Raw genomic sequence first — 15,700 nt, 5'->3', positions numbered from 1 at the left:
ACATCCCAGAATTACACAAAAATGGCATTGCGCACACTCTTGACTTTATCCATGTACACTGCTAAAGTCCTAGCTAGTAACCTTTATCGCCTTACCAAAGTGTCGCCAAACTACCTGTTACCATATTCCAAAGATTAGCCCTAGAATGTTTAACATAACAAAGAAAAAGCATATTTTCTCGTTAAAATTCATGTTTAATACATGATAACTTTATAAAAATGCATTTATCAATTAGTAAATAGTCTATCTCCACATGTATACCAATTTGCATAAGATTTCAATCATAATTTTTAGAGATATTGTGTTTCATATTACAGTCAAAAATCGTTAATTCGGACACCCATAATCCGGAATGATCTATAATCCGAACCTCAAAGCTACAAACTTTCTGCACATGCGTTGTGTTGACGCATGCGCGTAAGACCTTTACGGCTGCGAGTGTGCGCAAAATACGTTTACGAGTGCACGTTTAATGTATAATGGACGGTATAAGCTAAGCTAAAATTATCTAATTCAGTTAATGTTGCAGCTTGTGTAGTTCCTTAATCTTCGAATTGGATTCGGCTTATTATTTTTTGCAGACTGTTAGAGCAATTTTATAAAAGTAAGCTTGAACTTTTGATTATGTCAAATAGAATTTCTGATATATATTTACTAATATGTAAAGGATCTACAAAGCGAAAGTATGTTTCGAAGTCCATTAAAGAAAAAGTGGAATTGCTGCAAAAAATGGATAAAGGCATATCCTTTGTTTATCTAAGCTTTAATGTTTGTTTATCTAAACTTTGTTTATCTTTAACGCCGTGGCATGCAATGAATTGGAAGTTGATCTGTCAGCACTATCCTTATCTTCAGGGTAGATGTTTTTATTTTATTTGGCTTATAATTCTTTACTAAATGTAGTATTTCATCTTGATATACTCCGTCTTTGATATGATTTAAATCGGTACTTTTCCGTTTCGCTGGCGCAAATCTCGCCAAGCAGACTTTGTTGGTGACAACACAGAGAATACACATAGAAAATGTTAACAAATATTAGTTCTAAGAATTTTTTATTTTGAAGGCATAAACATTCTAATATGGTTTATAATTTTCTAAAAAGCCAATAAATAAAGACAACAAAGACATTAATTAAGATATTAAATAAAGACAATAAAAGACATTAATTTAAGAATTTACTGTGCCATCATGGTTCAACATCCTGATTCGCCGGTTCGTATCACCCCAAGTGATTGCATCTCACGTAAACTATGCTACAAAAATCTAATTCTCTCAGTAATTATCTACATTAATTTCAAGTTGAATCTTAATTTGGAATAAAAGTTTAAATGCAAGAATTATTTCAATTCGTACGAATAGCTTACTCAGAAATTATGTAAAACCGTAGTGCTTTACTTCGCTAGTGCATTCTAATTAGAACTGATGAAATTTAACCCTTGATTTTTGCCTTTTCTATATTTTCGCCTTTGGGTGCGCGGTGTGATTGCATCCTAATTGACTTAATTACCGCGAATGGTCTTCGGGCATAAAATTTAATTATCTTTGTAAATATTATATGTAATTGTATGCCAGTATTGAAAGAAACAATCAATCCGGTTAGAAATGGCTGCGACTTGTTTTGAAAATGAAGTGTAAAAGGTTATTAGCGAAGAATATTCCGTTTGGCATCTGTTGTACCATTATTGGTGACTTTATCATTTGCGCTGGCAAAACGGAAAAGTACCTTTAAATCAAATTCTTCCGATAGCGAAGAAAGTGACAGAGGTTATTGAAAACGAAAAAATTTCGATTGACAAATTAGTCGGTATTCTCGACACAGCAATGATAGGACTTGAACAGCGGAACTTTGTAACTGAACAAGAAATTATGTCTGTTTATAGAATTAAAGAGAAAGTATTATCACATGAAATGAAGCAACTTAAACAACTTACATTGAAAGAAATGTTTAATAAAGTAAACAAATAAATATTAAGCTTTTTCTTTTTGTAAATTTTGATATCCTTTAGATCATAATTGTTCTTTATTTCATAAATTATGGTTTCATATTTTTAATTTTATAATTTCTGCAAGCCGTCTTATGAGATTTAAACTGATGATCTATAATCCGGAATCGTCGAAGTCCCGATGAGTCCGGATTAATGACTTTTGACTGTAGCATTAAAACACGAAAAATGAAAAACGAGATAAACACATTTAAAGAATTCAAACACTCGATTACCTACTTTTGATCAGTTTGTAAACATAAAATTTCGTTAATTTATAAGTAATGCCCTCTTGTTTCTCAGAATTAAAATTTTTTTTGCTTTCTAGCAGCTTTTAAAATTTTTCTCTGCTTTTAAAGCAAAATCAGGGAATGTCGTTTTGCATTGTCGATATGGTTAACATCAAACCTTTCATACTCGTTTGCATTGTAGTAACCAATATCTATACCTAATTTAACATATCTGTACCTAATCTATATCAGTATTTGTCTATATCTGTAAAAATTAATGAATATTACTGTGTAATAAATAAATAAAGAGCTTATCAGCAATGTAAACCCAGAATCAAAACACGAGCAGAAATGTGTTAGTGAAGTACAGTCAAAAGTCGTTAATTCGGACACCCATAATCCGGAATGATCTATAATCCGGACCTCAAAGCTACAAACTTTCTGTGCATGCGTCGCGTTCACGAATGCGCACAGGCGTTTACGAGAGCGCGTAAGACCCTTACGGCTGCGAATATGTTTGTGCGCATGCGCGTTTAATGTGTAACGGAGTTATACGCTAAGCTAAAGTTATCTAATTCAGTTAATGTTGCAGATTGCGTTGTTCCTTAATCTTCGAAATGGATCCGGCTTATTATTTTTTGCAGACTGTTAGAGCAATTTTATAAAAGTAAGCTTGAACTTTCGATTATGTCAAATAGAATTTCCGATATATATTTACTACAAAGCGAAAGTATGTTTTTAAATCCGAAATCTGTTTATCAATTTCACGCTGCTCTGCGGCAGAGGGGCAGAAACGTCATTATTAGATTATGATGGATTAGAAAGATTATGTCAAATAGAATTTCCGATATATATTTACTAATATGTAATTTGTATCTACAAAGCGAAAGTATGTTTTGAAATCCGAAATCTGTTTATCAATTTCACGCCCGGATTGGAAGTTGATCTGTCAGCACTATCCTTATCTTTAGGGCAGATGTTTTTATTTTATTTGGTCTATAATTCCGTACTAAGTGTAGTATTTCATTTCGATGTACTCTGTCTTTGATATGATTTAAATCAAGTTCCTCGTCATTATAATTCGCTTCCGATAGTGAAGAAAGTGACCCAGAGGTTATTGAAAACGAAAACAGTCGGTATTCTCAACACAGCAATTATAGGACTTGAACAGCGGAACTTTGTAACTAAACAATAAATTATGTCTGTTTAATAGAACTAAAGAGAAAGTATTGTCACATAAAACGAAGCAACTTAAACAACTTACATTGAAAGAAATGTTTAATAAAGTAAACAAATAAATATTAAGCTTTTTCTTTTTGTAAATTTTGATACCCTTTAGATCATAATTGTTCTTTATTTCATAAATTATGGTTTCATATTTTTAATTTTGTAATTTCTGCATGCCATCTTACCAGATTTAAACTGATGATCTATAATCCGGAAAAATCGATAATCCGGAATCGCCGAAGTCCCGACGAGTCCGGATTAACGACTTTTGACTGTAGTAACACACAGCTTGAAAATATGCTAGAACTTTGTTTTGTTGCCATTATATTGTTTTTGGTCTTTAGAATGCAATTAGATAAAGTTTTAAGCCCCGAAAATAAAAGTAAATAACTCTGACACACCCACTTCGGCCTTTTAAATATTTGTGTCTTGTGCACTTCTGGTATGCTTTTTGAGGAGAAGGTGTCAAATAAAATATCATAACTTTGGTTTAAATCAATGTAGGAACAAAATTCAAACAGTTTTGGAAACATAAAGAATAAGACTTTCATCACGTGTAAGAAAAAAAAAATTAGTGGCTAATCTTTGGAATATGGTAACAGGTAGTTTGGCGACATTTTGGTAAGGCGATAAAGATTACTAGCTAGGACTTTAGCAGTGTACATGGATAAAGCCAAGAATGTGCGCAATGCCATTTTTGTGCAATTCTGGGATATTTTTTTAATTGAAAATAGGTCGACGTGTACATGGATACCGTGTATGTGCAATTCTTAAAAACACGGCAAGCAGTGTGCGATTCTGCACTTTCTCCCAATTTCGCACCTAATCTTCGTCATGATTAAGCACTTTTGTTCCATAAAAGTTCTAGCATAAGCGTAATTCGGCTAGCAGATTGTTGGAAAAAAATGTTGAAAAAAAAAAAGCCTTTACTTCGTGAAAACAAAATGGCGTCAAAAAAAAAAAAAAAAAAAAAAAAAAACTAGCAGGTTGCTGTAGCAGGGTTAGTCGCCAAATTTTTGCCAAAAAATCACCAAGTTACCATAATCCGAAGATTAACCAAATTAGTTTTTTGACCAAAATCTCGGTTTCTAAGGTATACAGCCCCCTTAAAAAAACATCGGAGAATTGCACAAACTCGGTAAACTCGGTATCCATGTACACATCCACTTAATTTCACTTAAAAAAAATCAGAGAGTTGCACAAACTTTGCATTGCGCACACCCTTGACTTTGTCCATGTACACATTGATATGCACCATATAAGTGGCCGATTCTGCACTTTAGTCAAATTTTATGTATAGTAATAAAATGAATGAAATAATAGCATTTTATGTATAATAATAAAATAAAGTTGTATATTTGATATCACATTCTGCTGGTTGACGGAAAATTTCAATGCTTTGATAAATGTGCCAAGCGATCAAGCTGGTTAGATCTAATTCAAAGGTTGAAAAATTATTAGCAATAGAAAATTAGAACTGTAGTGGAATGCAAATACACTTGTTGGACTCCTAGAAGCATTATAATATAATAATCCCTTAAACAAGAAAAAATAGTCTAGCAGATTTAGTTAAAGCCACCAAATGCAAATACACTTGCTGGACTCCTCGAAGCATTATACAGTCAAAAGTCGTTAATTCGGACACCCATAATCCGGAATGATCTATAATCCAGACCTCAAAGCTAAAATCTTTCTGCGCATGCGCATAGGCGTTTTACGCGTGTGCGCAAGACATTTACGACTGCGCATATGCGTTTGCGCAAGCGCAGAATATGTTTTCGCGTGCGCGTTTAATGTATAACAGATTAATGTTTAATGTATAAAGCTCTAATTATCTATTTCAGTTAATGTTGATGATTACGTTGTTCCTTAATCTTCGAAATGGATCCGGCTTATTATTTTTTGCGGACTGTAAGAGCAATTTTATAAAAGTAAGCTTGAACTTTCGATTATGTCAAATAGAATTTCCGATGCTGGAGCTCCCAAAGGATCTAGAAAACGAAAGTATGTTTCGATGTCCATCAAACAAAAAACGAATTGCTACAAAAAATGGATAAAGCCATATCCTTTGTTTATCTAACCGTTCCGAAATCTGTTTATCAATTTTACGCTGCTCTGCGTGGGTGACGCGCAATGAACTGGAAGTTGATTTGTCACCCCTATCGTTATCTTCAAGGCAGATGTTTTTATTTTATTCGGCTTATAATTCCTTACTAAATGTAGTATTTAATCTCGATGTACTCTGTCTTTGATATGATTTAAATCAAATTCCTCGTCATTATAAATATCACATATACAAATCAAATAGTTTTCTGGTTGCAATTTTCTAATTTCGGCTATGCGCAAGGTATGCTTCACGCATGCGCGCGTTGAAAGAAATGTTTAATAAAGTAAACAAATAAATATTAAGCTTCTTTTTTTGTAAATTTTGATACTCTTTAGATCATAATTGCTCATTATTTTATAAATTATGGTTTCATATTTTTATTTTTATAATTTCTGCATGCCATCTTACCAGATTTAAACTGATGATCTATAATCCGGAAAAATCGATAATCCGGAATCGCCGAAGTCCCGACGAGTCCGAATTAAAGACTTTTGACTGTAATATAATAATCCCCTCAAACAAGAAAAAATAGTCTAGCAGATTTAGTTAATGCCACCAAATGAATTAAAAAAAATACATCATCTTATATCTTACAGTAGCAAATCACTTGCGTAGCAATCACTAAAAAATTTTAAATGCCATAATTGCAGCATACCTTAGAATGCTATAAAGAGCCATCAAACATTTAATGTTTTTATCATGTAAATTTTGGTTCTAATACTGAGGAATGTACTCCTCCATGCTCTTTCAGCAACAGGGCAGTTGCATTTGAGTCGTAATTGCATCTATCATGTAAATCGCCATCTTTTGGCTGATCCTGTATCCAAATTGAAATTTTTGCTTAACATGGGAGTGGACATTTCTATCCTTTAGGTTAACCTTTTCCAGATAGGCATCCCATATATACATTCCCTACGAATATCTGTCACCGCTGGATGTCACACCCATACATCACTAGAGAATGAGTGTAAGAGACTGGTGACGGTCTCTTACACTCATTCTCTAGTGTAAACTCATTCTCTAGTCTCTAGTGTAGTTTATAAACGGTTTTTTTAAAAATCCACTAGATTGCATCCTGTATCCATTACTTTTGAACTGAACATAGTTTTAAAATCCTGACCTGTAGTGTGATCATATTCTGCCTAACTTTGTGTCAGCTCTAGCGGGAGAGGACGAAAAGCATGGTGTAAACAAACAGAGCTCAGCTTTTTCACTTGCCACCTGATTATAAATGTTCACATCTTTTAGAACTCTTCAAATCATTTTTCTTCCAAAAGAACATTAGCCCAGAAGTTTCCAAAACTAGTTTCGAAACAGCATTTTGTATTGAATAAGTAAAAGCTTTAAATCACTTTCAAATTGTTGCCCCCAAATACTATTGCCCTCTATTATATTTAAAGAAATTAAATAATGAAGAATCTGCATGAATCTGTATAAAGAATTTTCTACGCACTCAGCCATTTCGGGTTAGAGTAGGTTTAAGGGTGCCCCTTGTATTATCGCTAAGTGTTGTTTCATTAACACCAAGTTGTTGTTTCATTTTTGGTAATCTGAGTAATTGAATGCTATGGAAACCCTATTATGATGTAATTGGCTGCGTGATTGCGGTGAATTTGAATGATGGGAAAAGATTTGGAAAGGCCTGTTGCATGCCAGATTTTGGATAAGAAGTACATTGTTATTTTGTGATTTGCATGATAAAATGGGTGAATGTAAGATTAATTTGAAGTTTCTGTACGATTTGGAACGAAAGAGAAAAAAGCATTAATTGACTGGTGTGTAAATGAAGGTTTACTTAATAGCCATTATAAGTGTCTTGTTTGAAGGAAGGAAATCCATATGGTCGAACATCGGAGGATACCGGCACAATGGAAGATATTTTTTACTCTTCTTTTTGTGAATTTATGTGGCGATGGCAGTATGCAGAATCTAGTTAAGATAATTTTAGTTTTTGGATGCTGTTAAGGAATTTTGTTGAGTGAAGACAGTGAAATTTATAAATATTTCCTTTGTGTAGTGTTAGGATGAATTTCCTTTTTTATGTTATTTCATTGTTTGACTTAAAATGTAGTTGATTAAGATTATATATTTTTTGTTGGCTGCTTCTTTGGCTTTTTAAGTGAATATACAATACTTCTGAATACAGTGAATACTTGTAGATCAATGTGTACATGGACAAAGTCAAGGAAATGCACAATGCCTAGTTTGTGCAAATCTCTGGTTTGTTTTTTAAATGAAAATAGGTTGATGTGTACATGGATACCGAGTTTGTTCAATTCTTTGACTTGTTATTTTGGATTTGTGTCTACCAAAAGCCAAAATAACAAGTCAAAGAATTGCACAAACTCGGTGTTTATGTACCATAAAAAATTACCAACTATCGCCAAGGGGCACCCGTAAATATATTTTTACCACATTTCATCAGTCCTTCCATGTACTGTATTATTACTCATTAGAATTCCTTTTGTCAAAACTGTTTATGCAGCATGGTGCATATTTTATTAACAGCTGATTGAATAAGTTTTTACCTATGGTGTGTGTGGCCTTTCGACTTTGCAGTTAGTAAAGAAATGTTATAAGGAGCATACAGTGTATCGTCATCTCACTGAGATGTTGTCGCAATGATGGTACAGTACAAAGTCCACAATCCAGGCTCATCGGAACTTCGTCAATTCTAGATTTTGGATTTTTCTGGATATTATCAGTTTAAATCTAATAAGGAGGCATATAGAAAATATAAAATTAAAAGTATGAAATAATGAAGTATTTATGATCTAAAGGATATCAAAATTTACAAAAAAAAAAAAGTTTAATAATTATTTGTTTACCTTATTAAACATTTTTTTTTTCAATGTAAGTTAAGTTGCTTCATTTATTGTGCTAATACTTTATCTTTAATTCTGTAGACAGATATAATCTCTTGTTCAGTTACATTGTTGAAGTCCTGTAATTGCTGTTTCGAGAATTTTGATTAACTTGTCAATCGAAATTTTATTTTGTACTGTACTTTTCTTTGACTCTTTTAAAAAAAGTTAAATCTTTTTTGTCGATACGAGCTTTTGTCAAATGTTTCTTAAACTTCATTGATTCATATGACAAATATTGTTACATAAAGGGCATAAAGCACATAGGTACATACATCCTGTAATGGAATAAAGCCATATTTTAAATATTCAATGCTATTTACATACTTTTTATTTATTTATTTTTTTAAATTTTTATTTTTAGCCCAAAGGAATACTAGCCCAGAAGGGCTGTTTGAGCAAAGCGGCATTTTAGATTGAATCAGTAAAAGCTATGAATCACTTTGCAAATTGTTGCCACCAAATATTATCACCCTGTATTACATTTAAATAAATTAACTAATGAAGAAAATGCATAAATGTATGCAAGTTTCTTGCATTGTGAAAAACCAGGAGCCTTCAAACTTTGAATAACATAGTCCTCCACCCAAATATGGGTACCTGGAAGCCCAAATTTTGAATTTGTTTTATTATCTGTTACATATTTTGTAAAACTTTTTAAAAAAATTTATTAAGAAACTTAACAATTTCAAAGCAAACAGTGGCAACACTGTATGGAATAAAATATTTTTATCTCCAGCATGCGAGACTGTCTGTCAGAAATTTTAAAGATATGCTGTTTTTAAATATTTTAAACTCAAAGCTACATTAGGCCAAATGCCCTTCAAAATGTGTATGTGTGTGTAAATAAAAAAAAAACTTACCTTTGGGTGTAATAGAAAATCTGAGTGCTTTCAGATTTATTTATTTATTTTTGTTTCTGAGTAGGATCTTTCAGCGTTACTATGGGAGGTTCTGTCATGCTTTGCATTACTTTTATCACTTATATTTTATGTATTTCCCTATTTATTTTGAAAAGCCTTGACTTCAATTTTTTATGGTGAGCAAGTATTATTTATCAGAAGAAGGATATATTCATATGGTAAACGAGCCAATTAGTGACATGGATGAGAGTGATGATTTATTTTCTAAAGCAGGGTTTCTTAAACTTTTTTCAGTAGTAACCCCTTTTTATCATTGAGATTTTTACGCGAACTCCAGGACTGCATAATATTTTTAAAAAATTTTGTGGGACCCCATAAATATTGTGCAAATCTGACACACGTGCGAGTGAAACTGTCAATTTTTTCCGCTTGTACTGTAATACACTATTGCAGTTTTAGGTCATTAACTTTAATTTCTAATATTAAGACATAGAACAATGTGAAAATTTTCAATAAGTAACAGACGAAATGACAGAATCACATGCAAAGCAAGGAAAATGAACGTTTATATTATGCATCAAAAGAATGCGTCAAAACGTTTTCATTTTTTTGTCTGTATTGTCTGTATTTTATATCTTTATCTATTTTCAGATACATTGTGTGAAAATATTTGGTAATTGTAAAATTATTATAATAAGTTAAAGAAATATCAAAACTGCTAAATGGCAACCCCCTGTTGCAGTAACCCACAGTTTAAGAAACCCTATTCTATAGCATCCATGAGACACTAGTGCAGAACAAATACACCACTTAATAAAGCATATCCACTTAATTCAAGTGGATATGCTTTATTAGTGGAAATTTTTGTTTAGAAGTATTGCAGGGCCTTCAGTCTGGTAAAATAAGGATTTGCATATGAAAGATAACACTAAAATCATAATTTCTGCGGTATTACTCTTATATTTATGATGTTAAAATATAGTTTATCAATATGAAAATTACTGTCATAAGTTTTTATATGTGTTATAGTACCATTAAGTAGAATGAGTAATGGCTATGTAGAAATTTTTATGTGTGATATTTTGTGAGAACAAAATTCTTTCTTGAAGAATTAGGATTATGTGGCCTCTAAAATAGAATTACTTTTAGAAAATGAAATACTGGAAAATTTAATAGTACTCTAAAGTTTGCTTTAATTTTCTTTAAAAAAAATTATATTAAAAATTGTACTTTACAATTATTAATTATATAATTAATTATGTTGGCTAAAATCTTATGATTTATATGTCTCTTCATTTGCTGCTTTAACACTTTTTCTTTAAACAGCTTCTTGACTATTAAGCCTTTAACCTTGAAGGGGGAATATGTAAATTGTAACTATAAATTGTAATTTAAATTAGCTGTAGCCCCTTGATGCTTAATTTTAATTTGGTATATTGCCACTGTTTTCTAAAAAGAGTAATCTTTTTCTGCACTGTGTCATTTTGAGACTAATCCATGTTATATGACTCTTGCATAATGCTGGTGATGTACTTTGAACTGAAGCTCAAATTAATAATAATTTTACAGCAATAATAATTATCCAGTCAAATGCATTGGTATCCAAAACTAAATTTCATTCCGAATTAAGATTAATTAAGTGTCATTCCGAATTAAGATTTCATTCTGAACACAACTGAAATTGCTTTTTTTACACTTCATCCAATCTGGATGGCTGCTCTCATCTAACTGCAAAGCTATACAGAATGTAAACATTTTGAAACAGGCATGAGTAGTATGCCAAGCTTTTTGTGGCCGCAATGTGTTTACTGAAATAAAAATGAACGTTTTATCTGGCTTGGCTGCCAAATTTCCTATTCATTATGGATCAATGTTGTGTGCAATCAAGATTTCTGCTGTTCATTCCTTCTGTGTGTATATATATGTACATATATTTCTGAATTCAATCCCAATAACAGAAAAGTACTGTTTCTTTTCATGGTTGAATTTTTATGATAATTAGAAGCTATATGATATATATGTCTCTTTTTGTTTGCATATATATATATATATAATATCTTATATTTCTTCTTTTACATTTTTATTATAGAATATTGGTTTTATGGAACTTAGGAACTATATCTATTTTAAACCTCCACCAGTTGTTGCAAGTAGTAGTGATTCATCGACATTAAATGCTGATGAAGAAGAATGGTTAGAATGTATGTCGTTTTTTAAAGAAGATCTTCAGTGGCTACTTAAACTGCCACATCATAGGTAAATATAATTTTTAACTTATAGTATTAGTTTATATTTTTATTTTAAGTCTACATATTGGGATTTATTATTTCTACTGGATTAAAAAAATCATAATTCTGTCTTCTTTATCAATGTGAAGCTGTTAATATATGACCAGGTAATAGATTAACTAAACTACAATTATTACTGTTCTGAAAATTATGGTTTACATTTGTAAAAGAAATGTGATATTGTATATTCTTATCTGGGGGGATGAGGAATGTCTTAAAAATATTGTATGAGATGCAATACACACTAGCTAAAAGCCATTCATTCCAACAAGAACTTAAATTTATTAAAAAGTTTTTAAATTATAAATTGTGGTATAAACTCAAGGCACAGAGTGATTTTGTAATGCTTAGCAGTGGGAGATGTGATAGACAGCCAAATGTGTTAAATAATTCTTGTTAAGTAAAGAAACAATATATAGTGAACAGCTGATTTTTATAATTAATACTGATTTTTGAAACGCTCAAATGCAGCTGTTTGTATTTCTGTCATGCTGATTTTCAAGAATCTGATAATTTTTAAGATGGACTCTGGTTTCCTCACAAAGCTATGTCATCGCTCCTTTTATATTAAATAAAGATTTAATTGACTCATCATTTTGCATTTCTGCAAGTTCTTCATTTTACTGCATATTTGAAATATCAGCCAAACCCACTAGCTCTGGCTGCATCATCCAAGTTGGGAAATCAATTTTGTTTCAGTAACAAAATCTTTTAAATCAGCCGAGAAATTTTTCAGATGATCGACAATAAGAAATATAGCGGTATCCGTCATGTCACATTTTTAGGGCCAATGAAACTTTTCAAAATTTTTGTGGTAAATAGTATATGCCTGACTTAATTCAACAAAGATAATGAAACCGAATATCTTCGCTTTTGCATCGAATAAGTTTTATTTGCTCCTTGAAGTTGTTTATTTAGTATATTTAATTTTTCAAAGATATCGGCTAAATAACTCACAAATGGCTTGTTATCATCCGTTAACGAATTTTTCATTTCAGGTTTGTCACTTAAAAAATAACTAAGAGTATCAAATAGTTCCATAAATCTTTCCAAGCAGTTCCCTTTTGACAGCCTTCTTACTTCAGTGTGAAGTATAAGTCTCATATAGTCCTCATTTTGTTTTTCATAAAATAACTTGAAAAGACGTTCACATTTGGCCCTAGCTTTTATAGCATTGATACACTTTAACCAGGTTTTTATGAATAACACAATGCACAAGATACATTTCTGGATTCTCATCTTTTATCAATTTTAAGCAACCTTTTTTCAAATTCTGTGATTTATTTTATTTTTGAACCATCATATTAGGAATTTATACCTCTGAATACTGACAAACATTTTTTCTTGCTTGCACCCCTCATTTCACTAAGGGCTGAAAGAAATAAATATAAGATCAATATAAACAAAACTGAAAGCAGCTGCTGTTGCCTGTCAAGGAAAAAATAATATACCGATTGCCATTTCTACAGTAAAAAATAAAATAAAATCATTGGCTGAAATGTGCGAAAAACGTCTCGAAAGCATAATGTGTCAGTTATTTAAATGTCCTTTAAAAGTATTTAAATGTCCATGTCTACAGCGAAAATTCTTTATAAAATATTTAAAATGCACTGAAATTTAAAATGTTTTTACGTATGCATCACTTACATTTTTCTTTATTTTAGGGAATAAAAAAATGAAATTTCGAAAAATTTTGACTTCCATTGTCCCCTTAAACTCTGAAGAGTCCATTTTCGAATTGCCCCCCCTTAACAGTCGCATTGCCCCCTTGTGGGGTGTGGGCCCCACGTTGGGAAACACTGTGTTAGGGTTTTGGGATAACGTTTGGATAATGCAGTTTTTAAAAGTCCGAAAGCACAAAAATCCATAGGTGACTCATCAGGAGATTTAGTAGGGATATCGGTGAAGGGTATGGCCTTGATACCAGTTTTTTGTTCCATTTCTTTTAAGAAATTTACAGTGGATTTTGATGTGTGACTGCTAGCTTTGTCCTGATGGAGTCTCACAGATTGATGGCACTGTGGGTAAAGCGATGGTATTTCATTCAGAAAAATTGGCGATAAAATATGTTTCTGATAGTATTTGGAGTTAACCTTGACATTTTTTTGCACTCTCTTTGTTTTTAACTTGTCATTATAAGAAAAACCAGCAACAATCATGAATCCCTTAGAAACACTTTCTTTCGATTTTTTTGAACCATGTACTTAATTTTTTTTTCTCCCCTTTTATAATAATAAATGGCTCTTTTATTGTTACAATCATTTAAATACACCCATGCTTCATCTATTGTGACAATTGTTTTCCATTTTTCTTTGGATAAGTGTTTCTCATATAGAATTATGCAGCGTGTCCTGCATTGAGTGATATGCTTTGGAAGAAGACGATGCACCTTGCGTTTTTTCGCTTTCTTAAGATTTAAATCAACGTTTATCATTTTGTTTACAGTAAACACCGAGCATTTTAATGATTTTGCAACTGTCCTTTGACTAGGGGGATTTTCTTTTAACATTAAACAATGTACCTTTGCAATAGTCGACGATGTATGTTTTTTCCTTGGATACTTGTTTGGAATTTTTGTCCCACTTGAGGCTCCAATTTGACGTGTTTTTTTTTCCTTTTTTGTTGATGATATTACCTATCGACACTTTAGATATCACAAAACCATGACTCTCACATCGTTATTGGATAACGGAGTAGGCATATTTCTCTTCGAAAAGAGCGTAAATGTAGCCTTCGAACCACTGCTTTGTTAAATTCGCCATTTTGAATAAAAACAAAACTTTCAAGCCACAGACGATAATTTTGACTTTTAAAAACATAGTACAATTGCAATTACTTCTTTTGCAGCAAACGAGTATTTACTACCACTTACCAAAATCGTCTAAAAAATGTGCGAACAGCCTCTGTATAGCCTCATCATATTAACTGTGTAGTTCTGCCCCCGTTTAAAGGGTCTTTTATTTCTCTTCCCCTAACATCAACTTTTCAAGAGAACTTTTATCTTGCTGTGTAATTTAAGAGCCCTCTTTCCACGCAGACACTGCAAAACAGCCACATCTTCTTTGGGATTCAAGCTCAGTCTCCCTGGTTTGACAGTCAGTGGTACTAACCACTATACTGGCTGAGCTGCTAAATATAGGTAGACACACAGATGGGAAGAATGAATATAAATTTACACAAGCATATTCATCGTATTCACAAGACAGCCCATTTTAATATATAGGCATTATGGGACTTTCTCTGAAGGGGTCTATGGTTTTAGGGGTCATACTGATATTGCCAATTGTGTAGGAAATAACCCCAGAACAATACAAAAGCCTGGGGGACTTTGATTCTGTTAAAACAGCTGATTCTTTTATGGTAATGAAGCATGCATCATAATTGTACTCGAAAGTTACAAATGTGTATGAGTAGCATCATTACAAATAAACGAGAGGAATGAACATCAATCCTGTAATTTTTCTTTTCCTCTTTTTTAAACAGACGGTTAGATTTTTTTGCATCCCTCCTTAAGTGCTGATCTTTGCTAAGGAAAGAATCAAATATTATAAAGCTGTGGAAGAGGGCACATGGTGATAAATGCCAGTGAAATTCTCCCAACACTATTTTAAAAAAGAGGATAAGCAGCTAACTGGTCAATGATGCTATAAGATTATACTTGATCTACTGCTATTTTAATCCTGTAATCCTAACAGATATGAAGTGAGCTATCGTTATGTCCGAGATAAATGTTGAAGTCTTACTAAGGTACTTACTTCTAATTATACCTTATAAACAACCTTTTTATTTAAACAGAACTCTGTATGTAAAAGCACAACCTTTTGCTACAATAATCACAGCTTGTGGAAATGCAAAAATTAAAATAAAAACAGAGAATAAATTTAAATGTTAAGTAGTAGTCTAAGACTACACAATTAAATACTGTGTCAGAAGCTGGCTCAATAATTTACTAGTGTTTCAGATTTAAAGTATTGACAGTGAGAGACCACAAAACTGAATAATTATAATTGTTAGAGTGGCAGAAAATAACTGCATAGTGCACACAGAAACACTCTTTCTCAAGATCTAAGAACCTCATCTTAAACATTCACACAACTAATTTTCTTTCTGGTGAGTTTAACAGAAAGGAGAAGGTATAG

At 32.0% G+C, this 15,700-nt stretch overlaps 1 protein-coding gene across 1 annotated transcript in view; it reads left to right on the top strand.

The window, feature by feature from the left end:
- LOC118191866 (activating signal cointegrator 1 complex subunit 2) overlaps positions 1 to 15,700 on the top strand; it is a 90,785-nt gene that overhangs the window by 2,793 nt on the left and 72,292 nt on the right. Inside the window, exon 3 of the mRNA XM_035362720.2 lies at positions 11,363 to 11,529. Within this exon, the coding sequence (XP_035218611.2) occupies positions 11,363 to 11,529 (167 nt within the window). The remainder of the gene's footprint in view (positions 1 to 11,362; positions 11,530 to 15,700) is intronic.

This window comes from Stegodyphus dumicola, chromosome 6, assembly GCF_044657685.1.
Source record: "Stegodyphus dumicola isolate Sdum_Otavi_A_Nest chromosome 6, ASM4465768v1".
In the NCBI taxonomy this organism is placed as follows: domain Eukaryota; kingdom Metazoa; phylum Arthropoda; class Arachnida; order Araneae; family Eresidae; genus Stegodyphus; species Stegodyphus dumicola.
The sequence above is the reverse complement of the archived record's forward strand: the minus strand, read 5'-3'. Positions and strand labels throughout refer to the sequence as shown.